General features: G+C 44.3%; 1 protein-coding gene across 1 annotated transcript in view; it reads left to right on the forward strand.

Annotated features, from left to right (window-relative positions):
- Positions 1–20,157, forward strand: part of NPSR1 (neuropeptide S receptor 1) — a 66,014-nt gene extending 45,857 nt beyond the window's left edge. The window contains exons 3-9 of the mRNA XM_086614783.1: positions 501–604; positions 953–1,046; positions 7,260–7,461; positions 15,862–15,938; positions 17,558–17,647; positions 19,763–19,943; positions 20,064–20,157. Coding sequence (XP_086470909.1) covers positions 501–604; positions 953–1,046; positions 7,260–7,461; positions 15,862–15,938; positions 17,558–17,647; positions 19,763–19,943; positions 20,064–20,157 — 842 coding nt within the window. The remainder of the gene's footprint in view (positions 1–500; positions 605–952; positions 1,047–7,259; positions 7,462–15,861; positions 15,939–17,557; positions 17,648–19,762; positions 19,944–20,063) is intronic.
- Positions 20,158–21,048: the final 891 nt, after the last annotated feature.

Consider the following 21,048-nt stretch of genomic DNA (forward strand, 5'->3'; position numbering starts at 1 on the left):
TTAAGTTTGCGAATAAAAATCCTGACAAAATCTCCACTAACTTCAGTAGCATTTGGATATCGCCCCGAGTGCTTTCACAGGAGACGTATTTCTTTTTACAGTGAAATACAAGACAAAGGGAAAAGGACATTAAACAGTTCAATATTTGGCACAGCTGGGATCAAGCTGACGCACTCAGACACTAACTTACAGCTTTCTCCCATGCTGTATTTTGTCCACACCTGATGGAAAACCTGGGGCCCTCAGCAGGAGCCCTGCACCGTGCAGGATCAGGCCCACCAGGCAGTCTCCTCTGCGTCCCTCGTGGACAAGGCTGGAATGTTTAGGTGTCTATGGCATTAACACCCACAGGTGTTTTTTTCTGCAGGTCTACTCACAAAAAGCAAACTGTTAAAGACTGGACAAGCTGGTGCATCCTGAGGGTCACACCTGCCTCTGTGGCTCACCTGCAGTCGTGCGTTTGCATCTTTGAATGCCTCCTCAGCTCTTTTTCTTTGCAGATTCATTCACGGGACTCATCAACATCATGACTGAGATCATCTGGCGCTACACTGGGGATTTCATGGCTCCTGACATCGTTTGCAGAGTCGTTCGTTACTTTCAGGTACAGAAACCTCGTGCTCCGCCGTATGCCCAAGCTTTCACGGCTTTGTGTCCCTGCAGGAATAAACTCCGACAGAAATGCTGTAGAGACTTTTTTTTCTAGCATCAGAAATGCTAAAAGCTGAAAGTGTTCATTTACAGTTGAAACATTTTTAACCAAAGCATATTAGATCTTAAATTTTGTGGACGTAAAGGAAAAAGATCTGGGTGAAAATACAAGGGTTTTTTTATTTTTTCTTTTTTTCTTTTCAGTAAAACTTTTCAAATGTTTTTAGTTCAGTGTACTTGCTGGCATTATTTGCTGCAACAAATGTGTCTCAACCGCTCCCTCATATACCTTCTGCCCCAGGTGGTCCTTCTGTATGCCTCGACATACGTCCTCGTGTCCCTGAGCATAGACCGCTATCATGCCATAGTTTACCCGATGAAGTTCTTGCAAGGAGGTAAGAGAATTTCTGTACCTTGCTCTTGCTACGGATATTATTGGGTAATTTTTTAGTTTCAAGATTCTTAACCTTGTTGCCATGAATTATTCATTCCTGCTGTAGCAACATTTGGACTCCGTTACAGTTTTCCAAATGGCAAAGTTGCTGTGGTTTTGAGATTTATTAAGCTGCACTTGGGTCTCAGCAGTTTTTATAAGCATTGTGTTAGCAAAGAATGAAATGACATTTTTAAAAGTATAGAGGTTTTCATTATCTTCCAGCATTTTAAGAAGGTTATTATGGGCAAAAGCTGTCCCTCGTACAACTGTACTCACTCTAGAAGCTGCAAGAGCTGTATTGTCTCTTTATTCACAATAAAAAATAACTTGGATAGAGAGTGCAGCACTGAGAATTCATACCATAGTTTGAGAAGAGAACTTTAAAAGCTATAGCACGTAAGTTTGGATATCTGTTGTTTCTTATAATTTCTTCTATTTGTTATTTTTACAGCACTCAAATATATCCTGGCTGCTTAGCAGTACAATTTAAAGAACGTGATTTCTTTCCTACAGAGCCTAAAATGGGTTGTTAAGTATGTTGCACCGAGTGAATAAACAGAAATAGCAGGTGGGGAGGAGGAGAAACAGTTTCAAGAAGCATGAAGTCTGGAAGATGTGCTTTAATCAAACATAAATATCTTTTTTTTTTTTTTTTTTTTTTTTTTCAAAATGATGGCTTTTGACAGCCTTGTCTATTCAGGGATCAGATTAATGGTCCTTTCTGGCCTTAAAAACCTGGGAATCAATCGTGGCCCAGGCAGTGGTGCAGCTTTGGCAGATGTTAAGGTCTGAAACTTCAAACACTTATGTGAAATATAGCCTCGTATTCCCCAGAGTGCAGACCAACTTTTTCAGACCGGGAAGGATGGGTACCAGGGTTTTCTCAGGGGGCTTTGGAAGATGCAGCACGTGCGGCGTCTCCTGCCGACGTCGGGCTGGGGAGGGCTCATCAACCGACCGCCGCTGAGCGGGACGAGCTGTGAGACAGACCCACTGACGTTTTTCCTTTGTATGTGGTCCAGTAAAAGCAGCACTTGTTAAATAACCACCGGGGCTTCGTAAAGAATTCGGTGGTTAATCTTTGCAAACCACCCTGAAGTTGAAAAAAACCCACCAACAACCAAACCACCTCAAATCTTTATAAAAACCTTTTTTTTTTTTAACTCAGTCCCGTTTCCTAGATCTATACCATAAAGTTTTTTCTTTCCTTTTTAAGGTGGAGAAGGGTGGACGTTGCACCCGGGCAAGAGGCAGCAGAGCCAGCAGGCGGGTGCAGTGCAGGGAGAGGGGTGAAATAAGGCAGGAGCAGAGCTAACGCTGGCAAAGCCCACCTGCCTCTGGCAAGGGCTGGCTGCTGATGAGCAAGCAAACACCATATTCAAAGGGAAAAACGAGGCAGCTGCAAATCCAAAAGAGGATCTAAAGAAGTACGCTTACCCTAACAACTTCCCAGAATATACACAAATATTCACCTTTTGCACCCAGCTGTTCCTAGCAGAGGTGTTGCAGAGGCTTTTGAAATGCTCTCTTGGCTCTTTTGCAGGCAAAGAATAAAGCGATTTACAAAACTTTGTCATTGGTGATGACACAGAGAAACCTTAAAACCAGTTCTGAGTCAACCTGTGGCAAATAGCATTGTTTTCTTCCTTCCGAAATGAAACACTCATCCCCTAAAATCCTTCAATCAAGGAGGCAAGAAGGTTGTTTCACCTTGCTGCTTTGAAAAATTATGTTTTCATGTAGCCTTGAAATATAATTTTGGGAAAAAAAGTTAAACATTTTGCTTTGAAAAAAAAATTTTTTTTTAAATTGTGGTTTAGTTACTAGCCTCGAGTCATGTTAAAAAACATCAACATGGCTTCTTAGAAAACACACTTCAATACTTGAATATTTTATACTCACTTTACATCCTTAGTGCAGGATTTGGAAGACTTATACGTTCTAATCCTAATGCTTTCACTGTATGAGACACCTAATTCAATAACCAAAGAGGTCATTAAAAAAAAAAATCGTAAAACATGGATCGAAAAGAAAAAACCTGAGAAGTCGTAGCAGAAGACACTTTATGAATATTTCACCATATTGAAAAGATATATGCAAGCACTATACAAACTAAACAGCACATGACAACAGAACTGCTTAAGCGAAAGCCAAAACCCAGTAGGTGTAACCTGTCCCTGGCATGGCTTCGTGCTGCAAACGACACTAAGGTCCATCAGATCAATGAGATTCTGGAACAGCACTCTCTCTGGATTTAAAACCTAATTTTAAAATGGCACTTGCATTGCAGAAGGATTGCATAGCACTGCTGTTCATGGTAGAAAGGACCAAAACTCCTCCCGCACGTTGCTGGGAGCGGGCAGATGTGCCTAAACCCACTGTGGCAGCGCACGGATGGTGGAAGCAGAGCAAAAGGGACCGTGACACTGTCGTGGGTTAGGCCGATCTGGCAACTAAACTCCACGCAGCCAGTTTCTCACTCCAGTAAATGGAGAGGAGAAAAATGTAATAAAGGGACTGAGGGTCGAGACAAGAACAGAGGGAGCACCCACCAACCATGGTCCTGGGCAAAACAGACTCGGATTTCTTAAAGCAAAACAATTTATTAACGGTTACTAAAAAGGACAAAGGGAAAAAAAGAACGGTTACTTGAGAGGGTAAAAAGAAACAAAGCCAGATCTTAAAAACCGACACCTTCCTTCCCCGCCCCTTTCCTTTTCCTCCTGGCTCTACCTCCTCCCCCCAGCGGCGCAGGGGGCAGGGACTGGGGGAGTGCAGGTCAGTTCATTCCGTGCTGTTACTGCTGCTTCTCTCTTAAAGGAGAAGGAGTCCTTACACCCTGTTCCCTTGCTCCAGTGGATCCCCTACTCACAAGGAAAAATCCACAAACTTCTCCAGCGTGAGTCCTACCTGCAGGATGCAATCCTTCCCCATCGGATTGCTCCGGTGTGGGCTTTACCACAGCCTCGGATACTTAGGGAGCTGTTGCCACTCGCTCCGGTGTGGGTCGTCATGCAGACTCCAGATGCCTCTTTACCTTGTCGTGTGTCCAAACATGACCATCCTCAGGTTCAGGCATCTCGTCTCCACGGGCTGCGAGTGGGTCTCTACTCCACCGAGTCCATCCTGGTTGCAGGGGGGTCACCTGCCATCTCACCACCAGCTGCAGGGGAAACTCAGCTCTGGCACACCTCCTCCTGTTCCATTTTTACTGACTGGTGTCTGTGTGGCCGTTTCTCTCAGATCTCAGTCCTCTCCGAGTGAACTCAGCCCAGTGGGCACCCCGGGAGTGGGGTGCCCCCGAGTTCCCCAGCTGGCTCCGCCACTGACATTCTCCGTGGGCGGCGCTGGCCCGACGCAGGCAGCCGCCCGGCCGGGAGCCAGGGAGCGGGGGCAGTGCCCTCCTCCCTTCTCTCCTCGATCTTGGGCAAAGCATCTTTTCCGGTTCCTTTGTCCCGACTTATAGAGGGCAATTCGCAGAGGCCCCAGTTGGCTCAACCCCGAGGGGGATGGGAGTCCAATCTGCTGGCCAGAACCAGGTCTAACCCGGTTCCAAAACCAGGGGTGTCACAGGGAGCAAAGCCCCTCTCCTGCCACCAGAACCCCCACCTCCACTCCCCCCATCAAACCATGACAGACACGAAAATGTCCTTTAGGAGAGTCAGTGTCAGAGCCCACGACTGAGATCCCTGCTCCAACCCTGGGTGTTAGTTTTGACCCCCGCAGTATGAAAATCTCTCCATTTAAAGAGCAATATTGGTTTTAAAGGAAAATACAGAGACTGGCTGAATAGAATATCGTATTTCAAAAGCTGTTGTTTCTTTGATTCCATTTATAGTTTCTATGGTTCTAATTATATGATTTGCTGGCTTTTAGAGCATATTAGAGCATTTACAAAAAAACAACATAAAAAACCCCACTGCTTGTGAGGCAGCCAATTAACATCAGTCTGATAAAAAAAAATCTACTTATTTGATGCTCTCAGTGCCTTGTAAAGCCCTTTAAACTAGCTAGGCCATATTTTACCAAACACGAGGGACATTTGAAAACAAGATTAAATGAACATTACAAGGTAATGTTTTACAAAACACAAAGATAAAATACTACTTTTAAAAATCATAGAATGGTTAGGGTTGGAAGGGACCTCAAAGATCATCTAGTTCCAACCCCCCTGCCATGGGCAGGGACACCCTCCACTACACCAGGTTGCCCAAAGCCTTATCCAACCTGGCCTTGAACACTTCCAGGGATGGGGCAGCCACAACGTCTCTGGGCAACCTGTTCCAGTGCCTCACCACCCTCGGAGTGAGGCGCCCAAACTGCCCACCCAAATTTCTCACTTCTTTGCAAGTTAAGGGTGTCACTATACAGTGCAAAAAATAAAGTGTATTATCCAAGTGTGATCTTTTCCCCTTCGAAACAGACACATGGACCCCACTGAGACTCGTCTGTATGGAGTTTAAGTAGCTAGTTCACAATCGAAAAGCCCTTTCTGTCAGGAAATATTTTCTGAAACTTATTCTTAATATTCCTTTTGCTAAGTTTATTCTGTTACGCTTTGGGAAACTTTACAGATTTCCTTTGCTTGTGCAATATTTATAGACTTAATCTAACCCTCTCACTTACGTAGATGTCATGAGAATTCCCTTAAGCCCTAGATTAGCAAGACTGTATTTTGCTGAACGTGGGTAGCATTTAAAAATGAGCAGGATAAGTGAATATTTGCAACTGATGTTTTATAAAGCATAAAATTACTTTTTGAATGTTTCTCCCACATGCTTTTGTATTGCTTTTTTGAGCTTCAAGGAGGAAAGATGTTCTTCTTGATATGCATAATTTAAAGTGATTTTCTATTTCACACATAACCTCGGGTATTTTGTAGGACAATAAAGTGTTTCAACACCAAAGCTTCCCAGATCAAAAAATCTGTCCCCATCTGTTCCTCTAGCAATCTGACTCAGGAGGAATAACTGCTGCTGAGAATCACTGGTACTCCACAGATCAGCCCTTTTCCCCCACGCTTTTCACTAGAGCTACCTGGATTTTAGACAGAAGATGCAGATTTGTGAAAACAAAAGCCTTGGGGCTGTTTGCTCCAACCCATCGATTTTTACAAAAATCCCATGGGTGATACCAGCCATCATTTGGTTTCTCACCAGTTTTTCCCACTTGGCAGCGTAAGAGGCCAGAAGTCAAGGAAAAACAGTGGCCCAAACCTGCCAAATGTTTTGGGATCCTTCAGCTCCTGATCTTCACCATGAGGTCCAGCAGGATCTCCTGGTTGGTGTCTGTTGTGACAGATAAAACAGGGCTAAGCACTTGAGCACCAGCCTACCATCATCTAACCTGTCTCATGGTCAGCAGTCCACCCTTGGTATGGCTTGGGCATGTGCCCATCAACAGGAGCTGGGTTTGGTCCTTGCCATGATGTAGAGAACTAAAGGAGATGCTCGGGCTCTCCAGGGCCACGTTTCTTTGGGGCACCAAAGTTGCAGTTGGAGTTAAAGGCAGCTGGTTGTGTAGTTTTGTTCCGATCCTGAACTGAGGCATTTTTTCTTTCCTGATAGGAAATGTTTTGCGAGCTTTCTCACTTCAAGGTGCACCAAAACGTTTAGTTTCCATTCCAAAGAGGACATTTTCCCTGCCAGTACATCCAGTACACTCCAAACTGATTTATGTTTTGAGTAACCCTTCCCAGTCTCAGCCTTCTGCTGCTATCTGTAGCACAAGGGCTCCGTCTTCTTCTCTGTCCTCCTACTGACGGCCGCTTTGCCGTGCCAGGGTGAGAGGGTGCAGCAGGGCAGGCCTGGGGTCCTTTGCATTCATTCATGATGTTGTCTTGGTGGCACAGGGGAACCATTTACATCTCATGTTTCTGGCTTCCTGACCCTGACCAGGACCTTTCTCATAGCGTTTCAGATCCAGTGGGCCCCCGGCATCTTTAAATGAAACATTTAAAACACAAGCCCGTAACAACGTGACTTTTTCTGATGAGAAAGAGATGAAATCCCCATTCTCCTTTGCAGTCTTATCAGCATCAACCGGCTGCAGCCAAAAATTCACTTTTTTCACCCAGTTTCCTCCTCCTCCCTGCCTTCCAATCAGCAGTGCTATAAGGGGCGAGTCGCACCAGCCCCACCATTAACACCCTCTGTTTGACTCTGTTGCACAGAAAAACAGGCAAAAGTTCTTATCGGAGTGGCCTGGAGCCTCTCTTTCCTGTTTTCCATACCGACTCTGATTATTTTTGGGAAACGGCAGCTTTCCAACGGGGAAGTGCAGTGCTGGGCGCTCTGGCCTGATGATTCCTACTGGATCCCCTACATGACGGTGGTGGCTTTCCTGGTGTACTTCATTCCTCTGATCATTATCAGGTAAGCCTGAACCCAACCGCAGCCAGTGAGAGTGTGGTGAAAGCTGTCAAGTGTGCAACCAGCTTAATGCTTTCATTTCAATTCGTTGTGATTTCTTTTCCACACCCTCCTTACAGCTGCTTTGGTTTTTATCACATAATGCACAGGTCGCTGTACTCGCCCTGGGTGTTCTTCGGGCGGTATTAATAGCCAGCAACATTTTCTCTGAAAAAAAAAAAGGACTGAACCTCTAAGTGTGTCCACTTATCTCCACAGCTTCAGGCTTGAAACGTACCTTTATAAATCCAGTATGAATGTCTAGCTATTATGACACAACATAGTTGTAACAAAAGAATAGGAAACCACACTTAACACTAATTAAACTAAAATCAGCTTAAAGTGCTCTCAAGCTTCACAGTGCTAGAAGAGTGTTTCTTCACCGGGATGAGAAAGAAATTTCCAAGTGTTTGAAGCTGCCAACCACTCCTAAAATACAAGCAAATAAAATTCTTCCCGTTTTGTAACGGGAAACCTGAGTTGCAAATATTTGAGACTGATTTGCCCAAAATCATAAAGCCAATCTGCAGCAGGATCTATTTTATGAGGTCAACCAATATCCCAGACTGTGCTTAGTGGTCAGTGAATTTTATTGCCTCCCTCTGGGGTGCTGCCATTAGCTGCTGTTAAGCAGAATTTATCTAGCCATGAGGAGCTACCAATGCAAAGGAGCAGTCAAAAACTGACGAGGAAGGGGAGTGAGGCTTCTTCACTGCCTTGCAAGGCTGCCAGTGGCAACAACTTGTTCTCTGAGCCCTTTCCTTTCTTTCCCTTTTATTCTCCTTTCAGTAGCGAGGTTACAATAGGATTTGTTGGTGTCCATCTCTTCTTCTTAGTGGCAAAGAAGACTTGTGGAGACTCTTTTTTCCTCCCATAATTTGGTGACATGCTTTTTGAGTTGTGAGAGAGGAGCTATGTTTGCATCTCCCTTGGACATCTCTCTTGGTCCGTTTGCTTTTCCAGCAGGTGGTGAACCATGAGTCTCCATTAGCTTCCTGCCCATTAGCACCCCAGGTGGGAGTGGGGTGGGGTCTGATCCTTTCTAGGTGACGACAGGACTGGCTCCACAAGGTAAATAATAAAGACCACGCTGTGATTTTAGTTCCTTTCCAGTTGAGTTGTGCCTTGAAGTTTCTTACTGTTTAATCACAGAGATTAAGCTCTGCAGCTTCTAATGGAAACAAGTTTATCTCTGATAGAAGCAAAACCACGTGGTGCTTGAACTCATCTGGCTGACTTCTTCATGCAGATTCAACATTGACAAGCATTCCTCCCAAGAGAGAAGGGATGACTGTTACATTTTGCTCATAACACATCATTTTGCTGAACCTTCCATTTTTGTGGCAGATTGCACAGATATAACAAACAAAATCATGAAAAGCTCTCTTTCAAGAAAGGACATGATAGCGATAGAGAAAAACTACTCCCAGATTGTCTAATCACTCTTCCTCTCTAGACATGATCATTTCTCTTTGTATGTTTTCCTGTCTCTTAAAATTAGCCCAGTTTTAAATAAACAAAAAAGTATTCTTGGGAAGATGTAAATAAAAAACGTGGGTGTATCTGCAGCCCAGCACTAGCAGTGAAAAGAAGAAACATGTACAGAGGAGACAAAAAGGAATTTAGCTGTGAAAAGAAACTAGAAAACTTTGAGGCTGGCTGTTACCGTGAGACGAGTTTTGTTATGAATTTTCTCAAGTAGCCAGCCATCAGGATATACTAGCCAGAGTCTTAAATGATTTAGCCCTGACAGCTGGGACATGAATAAAGCATCCTAAAATTTTTGCGGCTTTAACATTAAGTGACTTTTGTGCGAGAAGTTTATGGCAGGACAGGAACTTAAGTCGCTGGCCTCGGAGCCACGGAGCCGAGCGGTGCCCGTTGCCTGCCCAAACACGTTCCTGCTTTCAGACCACCCCAACACAAATGCTCCTCCGTCCTTGCCAGCAGAAGTCAAATTTTTGCCGGGTCACAAGTGGTGTCGGGCACTGGCAGGAAGGATGGTGAGTGGCACAAGGAAGGATAATTTTGTTCCCATTAATTTCTAGTTGTCAGTGATACTGTTTTCTTCAGAACAGAGAAGATTGTCTGAAAGCACATAAAAAGAGGATTATCATCAGAGCAAGGTCAGCAGCGACGTTATGAACAAATGCCGTGCAATTTGGAAAGAACTGGCTATTTTTTTAAGAGCATTTTCTTTTGAGTTTCAAGCATGCAACTGAAGGTTGCAACTTCCCAGCTAATGCATCTGTAAAACATCTGTCAACACAGCCTGAACGTGTGACATCTATTTCTTTAGAGTTTCTTGGCAGTCCAGGAGTTCAAAGCTAATCCACTTAATGTGGCTGCAGCATATAAATACCCTGGTAAGCAGTTTGCAGCTCAAGAGTGGCAAGAATGGATGTTAACGTCTGCAGGAACTCAATTTCTCTGCAAAAGTTTTCTTCCACTGAACGCTTTCAGGTGCACAGTAGGTTTGGTGACAAACAAGATGCTGTTTGAGAAGAGTGTGAGAGATCACGTACGCTGTGGTGGTGTGTCACTCTGTCGAAAGGCTGCTTATAAAAACGAGAGGTGCTGTTTAGCAAGTGAAAGAAGGCATTTTAATGATTTTTTTTTTTCAATTTAATGGCCTTTCACTGAAGACGTTATTAAAGAAAGGCAGTAACATAACCACGGAGAGACAACCCATAAATGTGTGTCTGAAAAGTCAAGGATCAGACCTAAGAAGCCAGGAATGGAATAAAGCAGAAGGCAAGGCACACGCTACGCTTACTGAGGAAGTGAGGCAGGGTGCACACGGAGGAAGAATAAGACCCTTTCTGGAATAATTCATTTTGTTTGCGCAGCTTCTTCATTTTCCCTGCCGAAGCGCTCTGGTTGAGCTGCACGGCAGGTGCCTGGTGCAATGTGGGACATTGGCTGCTGGAGTTAATTCTTAATTAGTTCTGCCGCCTGAATCTGCTGAAAACCTAACCTCTAGAGCAAAGCACTTCACTGATGACAGCACTTTTTCCAGGGTGGTTCATCTGAAGTGCACACACAGGATAAAATTCGCCTCTGCAGGTGCAGGGCTTAATTCCGCACGGGATACGCCGCGTTGGCTGAGCGGTTTTTGCTTGCTGCAGCCCAGGTACCATCACCTTTTAAGCTTCTCTCGTCCATCCCTCGGCTCTCTCGGCAGAGCTGATTTCACATGTTCCTGACAGCCTTCAACTAACTCACAGGACTTGTGTTATTCATAACGCCGCAGCCCCTGGAATGAATTATTTAGCTGATAACCTTATGCTCAGCCTGGGAAACCCTTCCACCCATGAGCTAATCCCCCAGATGTGGTGTGAGCAAACCCTATAGATTCCAAGCCAAAACACGAACCAGAAGAAAGAAATCTGCTTCTTTTTTTTTTTAAAAAACATGTATATAAAAAGGCAACCTATGAACAAAACTGTGGTAGCCCTGAAAGATTTCAATACTGGGAGGCCTGTTCCCACCACTTCTTCACAACTGGAGTATCAGCAATCAGTTATCAAACAGCTCGTGGTTTTGTGGCAAGTTTTTTATCTGATTACAATATAAACAGACAAGACCTGAATAATGAAAAGAGAATGAAAAGCTGTTATTAGATTCTTAACCCAAGTGTGTGGTTATCTTTGAAAGCTGGAAAAAGGGGAGAATATTTGTTTTTTTCCTGTAAAATCTCCCCTCCTCCCAACTGTCTGTGTCGGTCAGGGAGAGCCACAGATCCTGCATCAGGTTCTTCTTTACAGCACTTAAAAATTTGCCCTGTTCTTCCCTCTTGTTTAGGCTAATCTACCTTTTTTTTTTTTTCAGTTGATATTTTCAACCTACCAAAACCCAGAAAATTCAGAAAAAATTAATTAGACAACCCGCAGTAATTAGTTCTCTCCTATTCTGGAACAAGCATCACCAGCTATAACCAAAGCCATTTCTCCTACTCCAAGATACGCTAAGCAAAGCTCAAAAGGTATCTGTGACAGTTGAATACCTCTGGGTCGTGGCTGAACAGAGGTTAAAAATGGGGCAAATCAAGATTACAGGCTGCTCTCCTGCAAATATTTGATCCTGGCACCCTCAGGTCCTGTGACCGGGAGACAGAAGAGCTGCTGGGTTTCTGTTCTGTATCACTACTCTGTGCCAAATCGTAATTATATTCTGGCACTCGAGTACCCAGTAATTCAGGGTCTTTTTATCTGTTATTCATGATTGCTAGACGTGTTTTCTGTATTTTAACTGATAAATGTAATACATAGACATTTGTCTAATATAATTCCAAATTCAGGCTAAAAAAAAAAAAAAATTGAAAAAGTTTCTCTTGAAGCACAGAGGAAAAAAGATTCATCTGCTGTTTCAGATGAAAACTCCAAAGAGAACATTTGCTTCGGAGGAGCAGAAAAATAATTAGAAGGGAAAAACCAGAATCAGCTAAAAGGATAAATGTGGAACTAAAACCAAGGCGTTGCAATGAAATAAAAGATAGATTAAACAAAAGGTATTTATCTGAATTAAATCAAATAAAGGCAATAAAAATGTCATTAATAAAAATATAAAAGGTCATTTTTTGAGATTGATTCGACAAGCACAATTGTTTTTGCCTGCAGTTTCTATTTCTAAATAAAAAAGCCTTGATATTGCACATATGTTCTAATATCTGCCCATCTATTCACTTACCCAGTACACGTGCCTACAATGATTTTTTCAGATGGACTTTTGTCTTTGGATAAATAGTGCTGGAAATTAGCTACTGTAGAACATAACGCAGTTGCATCGCTTTGCACAAATAAAGTACAAAGAACAATAGGCAATGCTGGATGATAAACACAAGCAATTAGCAGGGAGCTCAAGTGTACTTTTTGCCATGGTAAAGGCTCATTTTACTATTAAATGCTGAGGCTGGGTGGGATGCTATCATATTGCAATCATTTAGTTAAAAAAGAAAAATTAAAATCTGTGGTTAAAGAGTGGGCAGAGCAATAACTCTTATGATTGTTAATATCAATATATAGCTTTACCAGACGACATTTTATTTTACATAACAAAAGCAATCTAGGAATTAAAAATAAAGATGGAATGGGACTATTCAGTTTGTATGACTACCCATAAGTTAATTATTTACATGGACAAAGAAGGCTGTAATTACCAATGGGGTCAAATTAAACAACACCATTAACTAATAACATGACACAATGAACATGCATCTTAGTCCTTCAGAATTTGGGTCAAGCTAAATTGCTTTTGGAGATGCAACGAATTTATTTTGCTGAGTTACATCCATAGTCTGAACCATATTCTTGCATTTTCCTGCCACCTCTACAGATATGTGTCTTATCAGGGCTAGAAAAATAACCAGCCTTTCAGATCAACCACATCTCCTTTCTAACCTGTGGTCTTCACAGTCTGAGCAAATCCTTCTCGAAAAGGCTTGGATTATTTTTTCCATCCAGGTTTGACTACTCCATCTGAGCTCTTTCTTCCCTGTCTTTAGTCTCTCACCTGCAAATAACGGGCCACAACAACGCATGCAGTATTTTGATATCATAGTATGCATTAAAATGACTACAGCACATGTTTGTATAGCCCCCAAGAAACCCCAGTGAGGGCTGGAAGACCCCTGCTACTCTTTGCTCATCTGCCACTTCATTTTCCATCAGGTGGGAATTTCTTCCCACCCTTTGAGACGTCACCAATCTCCACGTCCTCCTCCAGCTGCCTTTTACAGAAAGAAAGAAGCTACAAATGTGTTCTGAAGAGAAAAATGCCTTTCCCTTGTAAGAAAAATATGACTTTTGTTCCATAAGTGCTCTCTTTTTATCATTCTGGCTTTGAAACACACACAGATGCCTTTTACAATCTTAAGCTTTGGGTGACACATTTCTGGAAACTCTAGTTTCTTAGATCCATGCCACATTAAAAAAAAAAAAAAAAAGATTAGACACTAATAAGATCTGGAGTCTCAGAGAGATCAAAGCATAAAGGTATAATTGTGGCTGGCAAAACAGTGGCTGGGATGTGTACCTGGCATGACAAGTGACTCGTCTGTCCTGACACCCACCCTGAGCAGCTTTCCACCACCTCTGGTCCCCTCCTGATAAGGAAGGCTCCAGTAGATCCAGATACAGAGAAAAGAAAAATGAACAGAGGCAGACACACCAGTACAAATCCATTACGTTGGCAGCACTTTAGAAGCCACCAGATTAAACCAGGAATTAGACTTTCCCCTGGCCTTCTAAAAACTAAGGATTCAAATGAAACAGCGTGTAATCTCATACGTGAAACGCCAAGTGAAGAAGACAGCTGCTCTAACTGCATCTGGTCAAAGGGATGCTCCTACCGGGCTCTGCAGCCAAGAGGGCAGGATTTCTGGGGTTGGGAGGGAAGGCAAGTGAGGAGCCTGACTTTGTGATGCAATCCTCGTGGCACTTGGCTGGAAGTAGGGAGACTGAGTATTTGCACTACGGAGTCATCCTGATGCTCCTTCATCCTGGTGCTTAGACAACTCTGAACGTGTCCTGCTGGACACAGGGAGGTCTGCATCAGAGGATGCAAATAAAAAGGACAGGCTGGAGATAGCAGGTTAGGGAGAAAACAGAAACAGGACTTCTAGGGGCAGGCTGAACATTTTCTTGAGGTGACAACAATCATCGTTACAACACATTCTGAATCATTGGAACAATCAAAGGAGAAACGAGACATGAATTTTCCACCACTGTCAGTGCAAAGTACAAAGGAACTGTCAAGTACACCAGCTGATAAACAGGTTCTTGAAAAGCCAGGAGATAAAAGGAAAATGTTCAAGTTAGCTGGGAGCCATGCTGGACCTTTGAAGGGATTAAGGAGGGCAAGCTGGAGTCGATGGCAGAGGCGCTCAAAACCCTCACTGGGCAAGTATGCTACTGCTCTGCTGCACAGCCCCGACTGCATGTTGAATTTCCAGCTCTCACCTATTGAGCCTGGAAACCAGATGGCTCAAACTTCTGCAGAAAGGAAACCTCCAAGGCGCACAAATACTGCCTTTGCAAGCGTGTCTAGGAATTGAGGGTGCTGTAGGAAAGGCTCGTGTATCAGTCTGAAAGCTCTAAAAACTACAATTTCTCTTCTGATAATAAAAATAAGCCACGTGGTAGTAAGACACATTTTTGTCTCTACAAAACACCCTGAAATAATCTCTCTAGTTACATCTTTTTGCCAGAGTCACCACTAAGGTTTATGGCAAGTAATGGTCAGGCTGCCTCAGGCCTTCTGTTATGACACTCAGATTTTACATCAGGAAAACATGGCAACCCAAGTGCATTAGCTGAAATATTCTTAAATGATTTTTGTCTCCCTTAGCAGACTAAGAAGGAAAACACCAGTCAGAAGTAAGCTGTTGCTTAGTGATTTTAGCTGCACATTATGCACGCTTGCAGGAGAAAAGGCAGACAGAGAAAGGCCTCAGGCATTTTTTTTACGTAAACTGCTGAAAAAGTAACATCCTCATCCAGGATGTTCAAACAGCTCTTCAGCTTGAAGGAGTTATTTTTACCTATTCTATATTCAACAGATAGAATTCCAGATTTGTTATCACCTAGGAAGAGATCATAACTATCCCAGGTCATTGTGGACAAGGCACTTTTCATCTTTCTCCTTAAAAGTATATGTATACTCCCTTGCAAATATGCAAACTGCGGTGGATCTGGTTTTGAATCATCTAACTCTTCCCATCTACCTGATACTTCTGTCCTCCTCGGTTTCGGTCCCAGGACTTTGAGACCTCAAAGTGAGCACCACAGTACTTAACTGCATTTCTCATGGATCTTGCCCCTGTCGATGTCCCCAGGGTACCTGGATATTTGTCAGCTTCATACTCACAAAGTAACACCAAACCAGAAGTGTATAAGCAGCCAAAACAGGTCTGTCCCATTGCTTCCCCCGTTTCAGGGCTAGTGTCCTTCTTGCAGCTCCCAAGCCCACGAGCCCATCCCTGTGCAGGGATGAGGTGCCTCCTGCCTGGGGCTGGTACCTGGGCAGATTTGTCCTCAGATGCCTCAAAATCCCCAACGAGCTCCTGCCTGTGAGATCTTGGCCAAATCATTGCATTCCTCTGCACCTCAGATTTGACATCTGCAAAGCCAGGACAACCATAACGACTTCCATGGTGAAAACTCTTCAGATCTACTTGTGAAAGATACTACGGGAGAGTCATATTTTATTTGTTATTGTTGGTGTCATTATTGTTACTCCTATGAAGTCTCGTCATCTCTATGAGCTCCTTACACATAGATAAGTGTATTCCTAGAGCACAAACGACTGGGATGTTAGTTAAATTTACTGTGCCTCATAACATCAATGACTCTTTCCCTTCTGTAGCATCATATACTCAATCGTGATCCGAACCATCTGGATGAAGAGCAAAGCTCAGGCTGTCATCATATCCAGCTGCCCCGGTGAGTCTCAGCACACACGTGTCTCCATGATTCAAATCTGGCTGGTTCCCCCAAATCCAGGAATGCCTGGACACGCAGTGTGGTGTCGGGCTCCCATCACTGCAGTGGGAATGAGGTTTCTGTAATTGCTCGTTCACAGCTCTTTTCCACGTTTTTTACATTGTTTCCTTTGACACTAAATCCCCTTTAGACAAATGATAGAAAACATCTGTGAGAAAAGAACTAAAAGGTAAAAAAATCCCTATTCTACAATTTATATTAAAATCCTTATTCTAGAATCCCTATTCCTAGAACTTTGCCCATTACCAGAATAATTTATTTTTAGCAGATACTTATCTAAGTCTTTTGCTGTGCTTTTGTATGACCTTGCAACTCCGGATTTTGGTCAAGATCAGAAATTCCTGGCTACAGAAAGCCGTAAAAAGAGCTGAGCTTTCCACCTCAAGACCATAAATTTTTTTTGGACTGTTCTGATCGATTTTGGCAAAGAATCTGAGCAGAAATCATTTCAAGATCCTCGCTTGTCAGCTGCCTTTCCTATTAGTTATGAAGAAAAGTGTGTTCGTTTATGCTGATGTGTTTTACAACACAACTGCAAGAGCACTGTAAGGGATGTTTCACTCGTAACAAGCCCACATTAATTTTATTTATGTTTTTTTCCTTACAAATTACACAGCCTTGATATGCTGTTTTTATAAGAGGTGCAAAAAGTCGTGTGCACAGAGTTATTTCCAATTGCATTAATCAAAATTCCAGCCCTAAGTTTGGACTACAAGAGTTTAAAGATGTTTTGATTAAAAATTACCTTCTTGTGTATTCACCCAATTATTCTGACCCAGCAACATGAACAGTAAATTGGCATTAATAACAAAATCAGGCATGTTATTGCAATCATGCTGCTACTGTTGTTCAAATACAGAACTTGCTTCTCAGAGACATTGGTGTGACTTCAGAGGAAATGGGATCAACCAGCCTCGGTGTGACTGAACAGGATTTGCTTCCCAATTCAAGCCACATTTCATCTCTGAAAAGCTAGGTTAACAGCATTTCTTATGTCATTACTGAGTCTACAAGGAGAGCAAAATGCACGACTGGTCATCCAAAGCATCAAAAAGAGTAAGAGGTTAAGAGAATGGAAGTGTCTTTTAAAATCCTTCTGACCAAAACGCAGTTTTAAGTGAATGAGTAGTCTGTTTGCCAGGATGTTTATTCCCTCTCCTCAATTACAGCTGCCAGGTCCTTTCAGAAAACACCTCCTGTAACACCACTCTGGTTGTGTTTTTGTAGCTGCGATGGGGCAGGGGTTTTATCAGGCTGACACAGCTGGGCACATAGGCAGTGGTTCTCCCCACTAAGTGTCAAGGACCAGGAATGCCCAGCTGCCACAATGCTTAGGGCAGATCTCTTCTGCTTACGTTTCCCCTTTCGATTTCGGGTGGCTCAGGTTTTGAGTGTTCAACTGGAGCAGGTTTGCAAGTGTCTGAATTTCAGGAGCTCCTGAGCCCTTGCCTGACACCAGGGAAGGACGGGCTAAGCATTGCCATCCCAGCTGCTGGGACGTGCTGATGTTTCCGTGCACCAGCCCTGTTCTTTTACTAGCTGAACTGTTCTTCCCTCAGGTGGAAAAACCTCTGCTGGCTACACCAGTCGTGGGTTCATATCCAGGGCGAAAGTGAAAGCCATCAAGTACAGCATCGTAATTATCCTCGGTGAGTGGAAAGCCCCACAGCTGGTTGCTAGGGAGGATGCTGATGTTGAAAGCTGGTCTTCCACGGCTCCTTCCGGCATCAGCAGATAAAGTGCAATAGATGGCTCAGAGAAGGAGCTTTACTTAGACCCCCTGACTTGTCTTCTGACCTTGTCCTTCCCCTCTCTCCTGACTGATAGGCTTCTTCCTATTTTAGGAATCTGACATAAGCCTCAGATGGAATGATATGCAGAGCCCCCCATGTGCATGAAGAAAGTGAAGGAGGGACATTGCCTAAGAGGAACAAAGGATGAGGCCATCTCCTTCCCAGCTGGGCTGCCAAAAGACTTGGCAAATGAGTTGTCTTTTAAGTTTAGAGACTACGTATGGCACGTTAAGCGCTGGGGCAGTGCATGGGAAAGGAAGGAGAGGTGAGGGATGCAGAGCAAATGAATTTGATATCAGAAGAATGTAGCCTGCCAAGGTGGGAAGTACGATTTCTCCTTCCCCTACCAGGCAGCAGATGACTCAGTGCAGGTGTCCTCCATCTTCCAAGGAGATTACATTATCCTGATGGAATTAGGAGGCCGACATTTTATCTCAATAAATACAGACAGTATCACACAGGGCTAGCGATTAGCTACCAGAGATGGGCAAGAAGGTGACCAAAGCTGCTCCCAAGGGCTGACAGCCGTCCCCTACCACTGAAAAAAAAAAGATCACTCCTCTTTCCAACACTACACAAAACTCAAATCAGATGATATTGTGACAATAGCTACCACTGAGGTGCTTAGCTCACTGTTTAGCGTCTGCAGACATGAGAGAGGCGAGTGTGATTCAGGCTTTTCAAAAGTCCAAGAACAGCTTCTCTGTGTTTGAACTTTTCCACGCGGCAATCAGAGAAAGCTTTTGTCGGAAGCGACTACTATCGCAACGCCATCAGATGCCAAGAGGTCACCTGGATGCTCGGTGTTTCAAAGCACCTTGATGATATTAGGCACCAGCATCTCTCGACGTGCCGATTAAGGCCCTCGGCATTCAGGGATTTCTTTAAAGCCACTAACAGTTCTGCATAGTCAGCGCTGTGATCCGGACACTGACAAGGCATATTGCTATTTTTCCAGTATCTGTGCACAGACACTGCAGGTTTGGTTACTCTAGAAAACAGGAGGGGAGTTTTCCTCTTCCTTGCACTTTCAGTGAGCTCTCTGCTAACTGCCAACTAAGAAATACTGATTAATGCAACAAGAAAGCAAGTACAGGTCACTCAGCTGTCTCATTTGGGTCTGGTTTCACAGATACCTCTATGTTTGCAACTCAGGTACCTGTGGCTTAGTCGAGGGAACTGCCTGTCCCAGTGCTCCTCTGTAAATCTTCCATCAAAAGCCTTTGAGAAAGGAGATGACATAGAAATTTGTGAGGGTCAGATTCATTCCCTACATCTGCAAATAAAGACAAACCTATGGCCTTTTTCTTGCTACCCGCTCTGAACAGAAGCAGGGGCTGAGAACAACGCAGCCCTCCTCTCTTCCCTTCCCCAAATCCATCTCTCAGAATTGAAGTCCGGGAATCAGAGAGTCTTCCTGCACGCTCCGTACACACAGCGCCTCCAACCAGCGCCCCAAAGGGCACGTTGGTCTGGCGGGATGTGGTGTGGAAGGGTGTCGTTCCTCGCCCCCGGGGGGTCTGAGAGCCCTTTTTTCACAGGTGGCTGTGACAGGCAGCGCTGCCGCGGAGTGGCGCGTTGGTGATGCGTGCCGTTAAACCGGCTGCTGGCTCAGGGGACCATTAAAAGAGCACTTCACTATAACTTACGATGCTCTAACTGGCTACCTATTTACCCTTTATGTGTTGCGCAGCGCTCAAAAGCGCCTCGATGCGTCTAGAGGGAGCACTCTAAACACTTAGAGGAGCACACATAATATATTTTACAGGCATTAAAATAAAAATAAAGACAAATAAAAGCACGAACTAATAACTATTCTCTTAAATAAGACCCTGAATAGGACAGGATTTTTTTTTTTTGCATGAACAAATATTGATGTGTTATGACAGTCTCTCTACGGGTGGGTGATTACCTCCCTAAATAGCTAAACTATCTAACGTCAAGCTCTTCCTCTCCCTGTCTCTCTTCCAGCGTTTGTTCTCTGTTGGAGCCCATACTTTCTTTTCGATATCTTGGACAACTTCAACATACTCCCAGAGACCAAAGAGCGCTTCTACGCGTCCGTGATCATCCAGAACCTGCCAGCCCTGAACAGTGCCATCAACCCCCTCATCTACTGCCTCTTCAGCAACCGCCTCTGCCCCCCTTTCGAGTATCACTCCTTTATTGTCACTCTCAGTACCCCCTAAGAAGGGGGGAACACAAACACAGTCCCTAAACTGACTGCCTGGTTTCACCTGTTTTAATTCTGACCATTCCTTATTTTCTTTAGGGAAAGAAGAACACGACGGCTGGGTGGAACTTTCCGGGACAGGAGTGATGCAGGGCAGGAGTTGCAGGTCCTGTCCAAACCAGAATATGTCTAGCGTGGGCGATGCCCCGCAGAGCCACGCTGGGACCTGTACCGAGGAAAGCAGAGGTCCTCCACAAGCCCCAAGCACTGTGAGCTGATGGACACACCGGAAAGAGCCTGCACCTCACTGCTGTTGAGCAGCACACGTGTTTTGGATGGGCACTGCAGCTTCGGCAACGCAGCAAAACGCTGCCAGTGCCAAACTCAGTCCAAGGGGTTTGCATGCCACTGTTGTGAGGGCTCAGCTTGGCCCTCTGTTTTCAAGCAAGCTGTAATATATATGTATTCCAAATGGCAAAAAGCAGTGTAAACGGTGTCCGGTCAAAGTCTTCTCTCTATTTTTCAGGAGTTGCTGAAAGCCATCTACTCTATCCTATGGCTCATGTAACCGATAAAAAGTATTTACAAGTAACTACAGAGGAGGAACTCTACTTACAACGAAAACACTGGCACTTTGCCAACGAGAACGCGCCACCGTCGCTCTGTGTAACCCCATCCGAGTTTCAGACACAACCTCTTACTAAGTGATACCCAGGGAAGAGGGGACTGAAGGGCTGGGTTACCACCTCCCACCTCTCCTGGCCCCTCTCCTCAGCTCATGCTGGTCCCCATAGCCGCACCGTCCCTGTACCCCATCCTCCCCTTCCCACGCAGTGTTTCCCGGTTGTCCTACCTCGGCGTGTCGGTGGCACCCCAGGGTCCACGCAGCGCATCCAGACAGTCATTTATTTCTGGGCTACTGTACTAATGAAGCATCTGCCAGCACCTCCCAGACCCTACAGTGCATGAGCGCTCCTGTGGCAAAGACCCCGAGCAGTTTTCTGGGGACCCTGCAAGGAACCATACACACTTTTAGGCAACCTCAGAGATGGCAAAAGACCCGAGTGAAACCGTAAAACTCAAA

Source organism: Tauraco erythrolophus, chromosome 7, assembly GCF_009769465.1.
Source record: "Tauraco erythrolophus isolate bTauEry1 chromosome 7, bTauEry1.pri, whole genome shotgun sequence".
NCBI lineage: Eukaryota > Metazoa > Chordata > Aves > Musophagiformes > Musophagidae > Tauraco > Tauraco erythrolophus.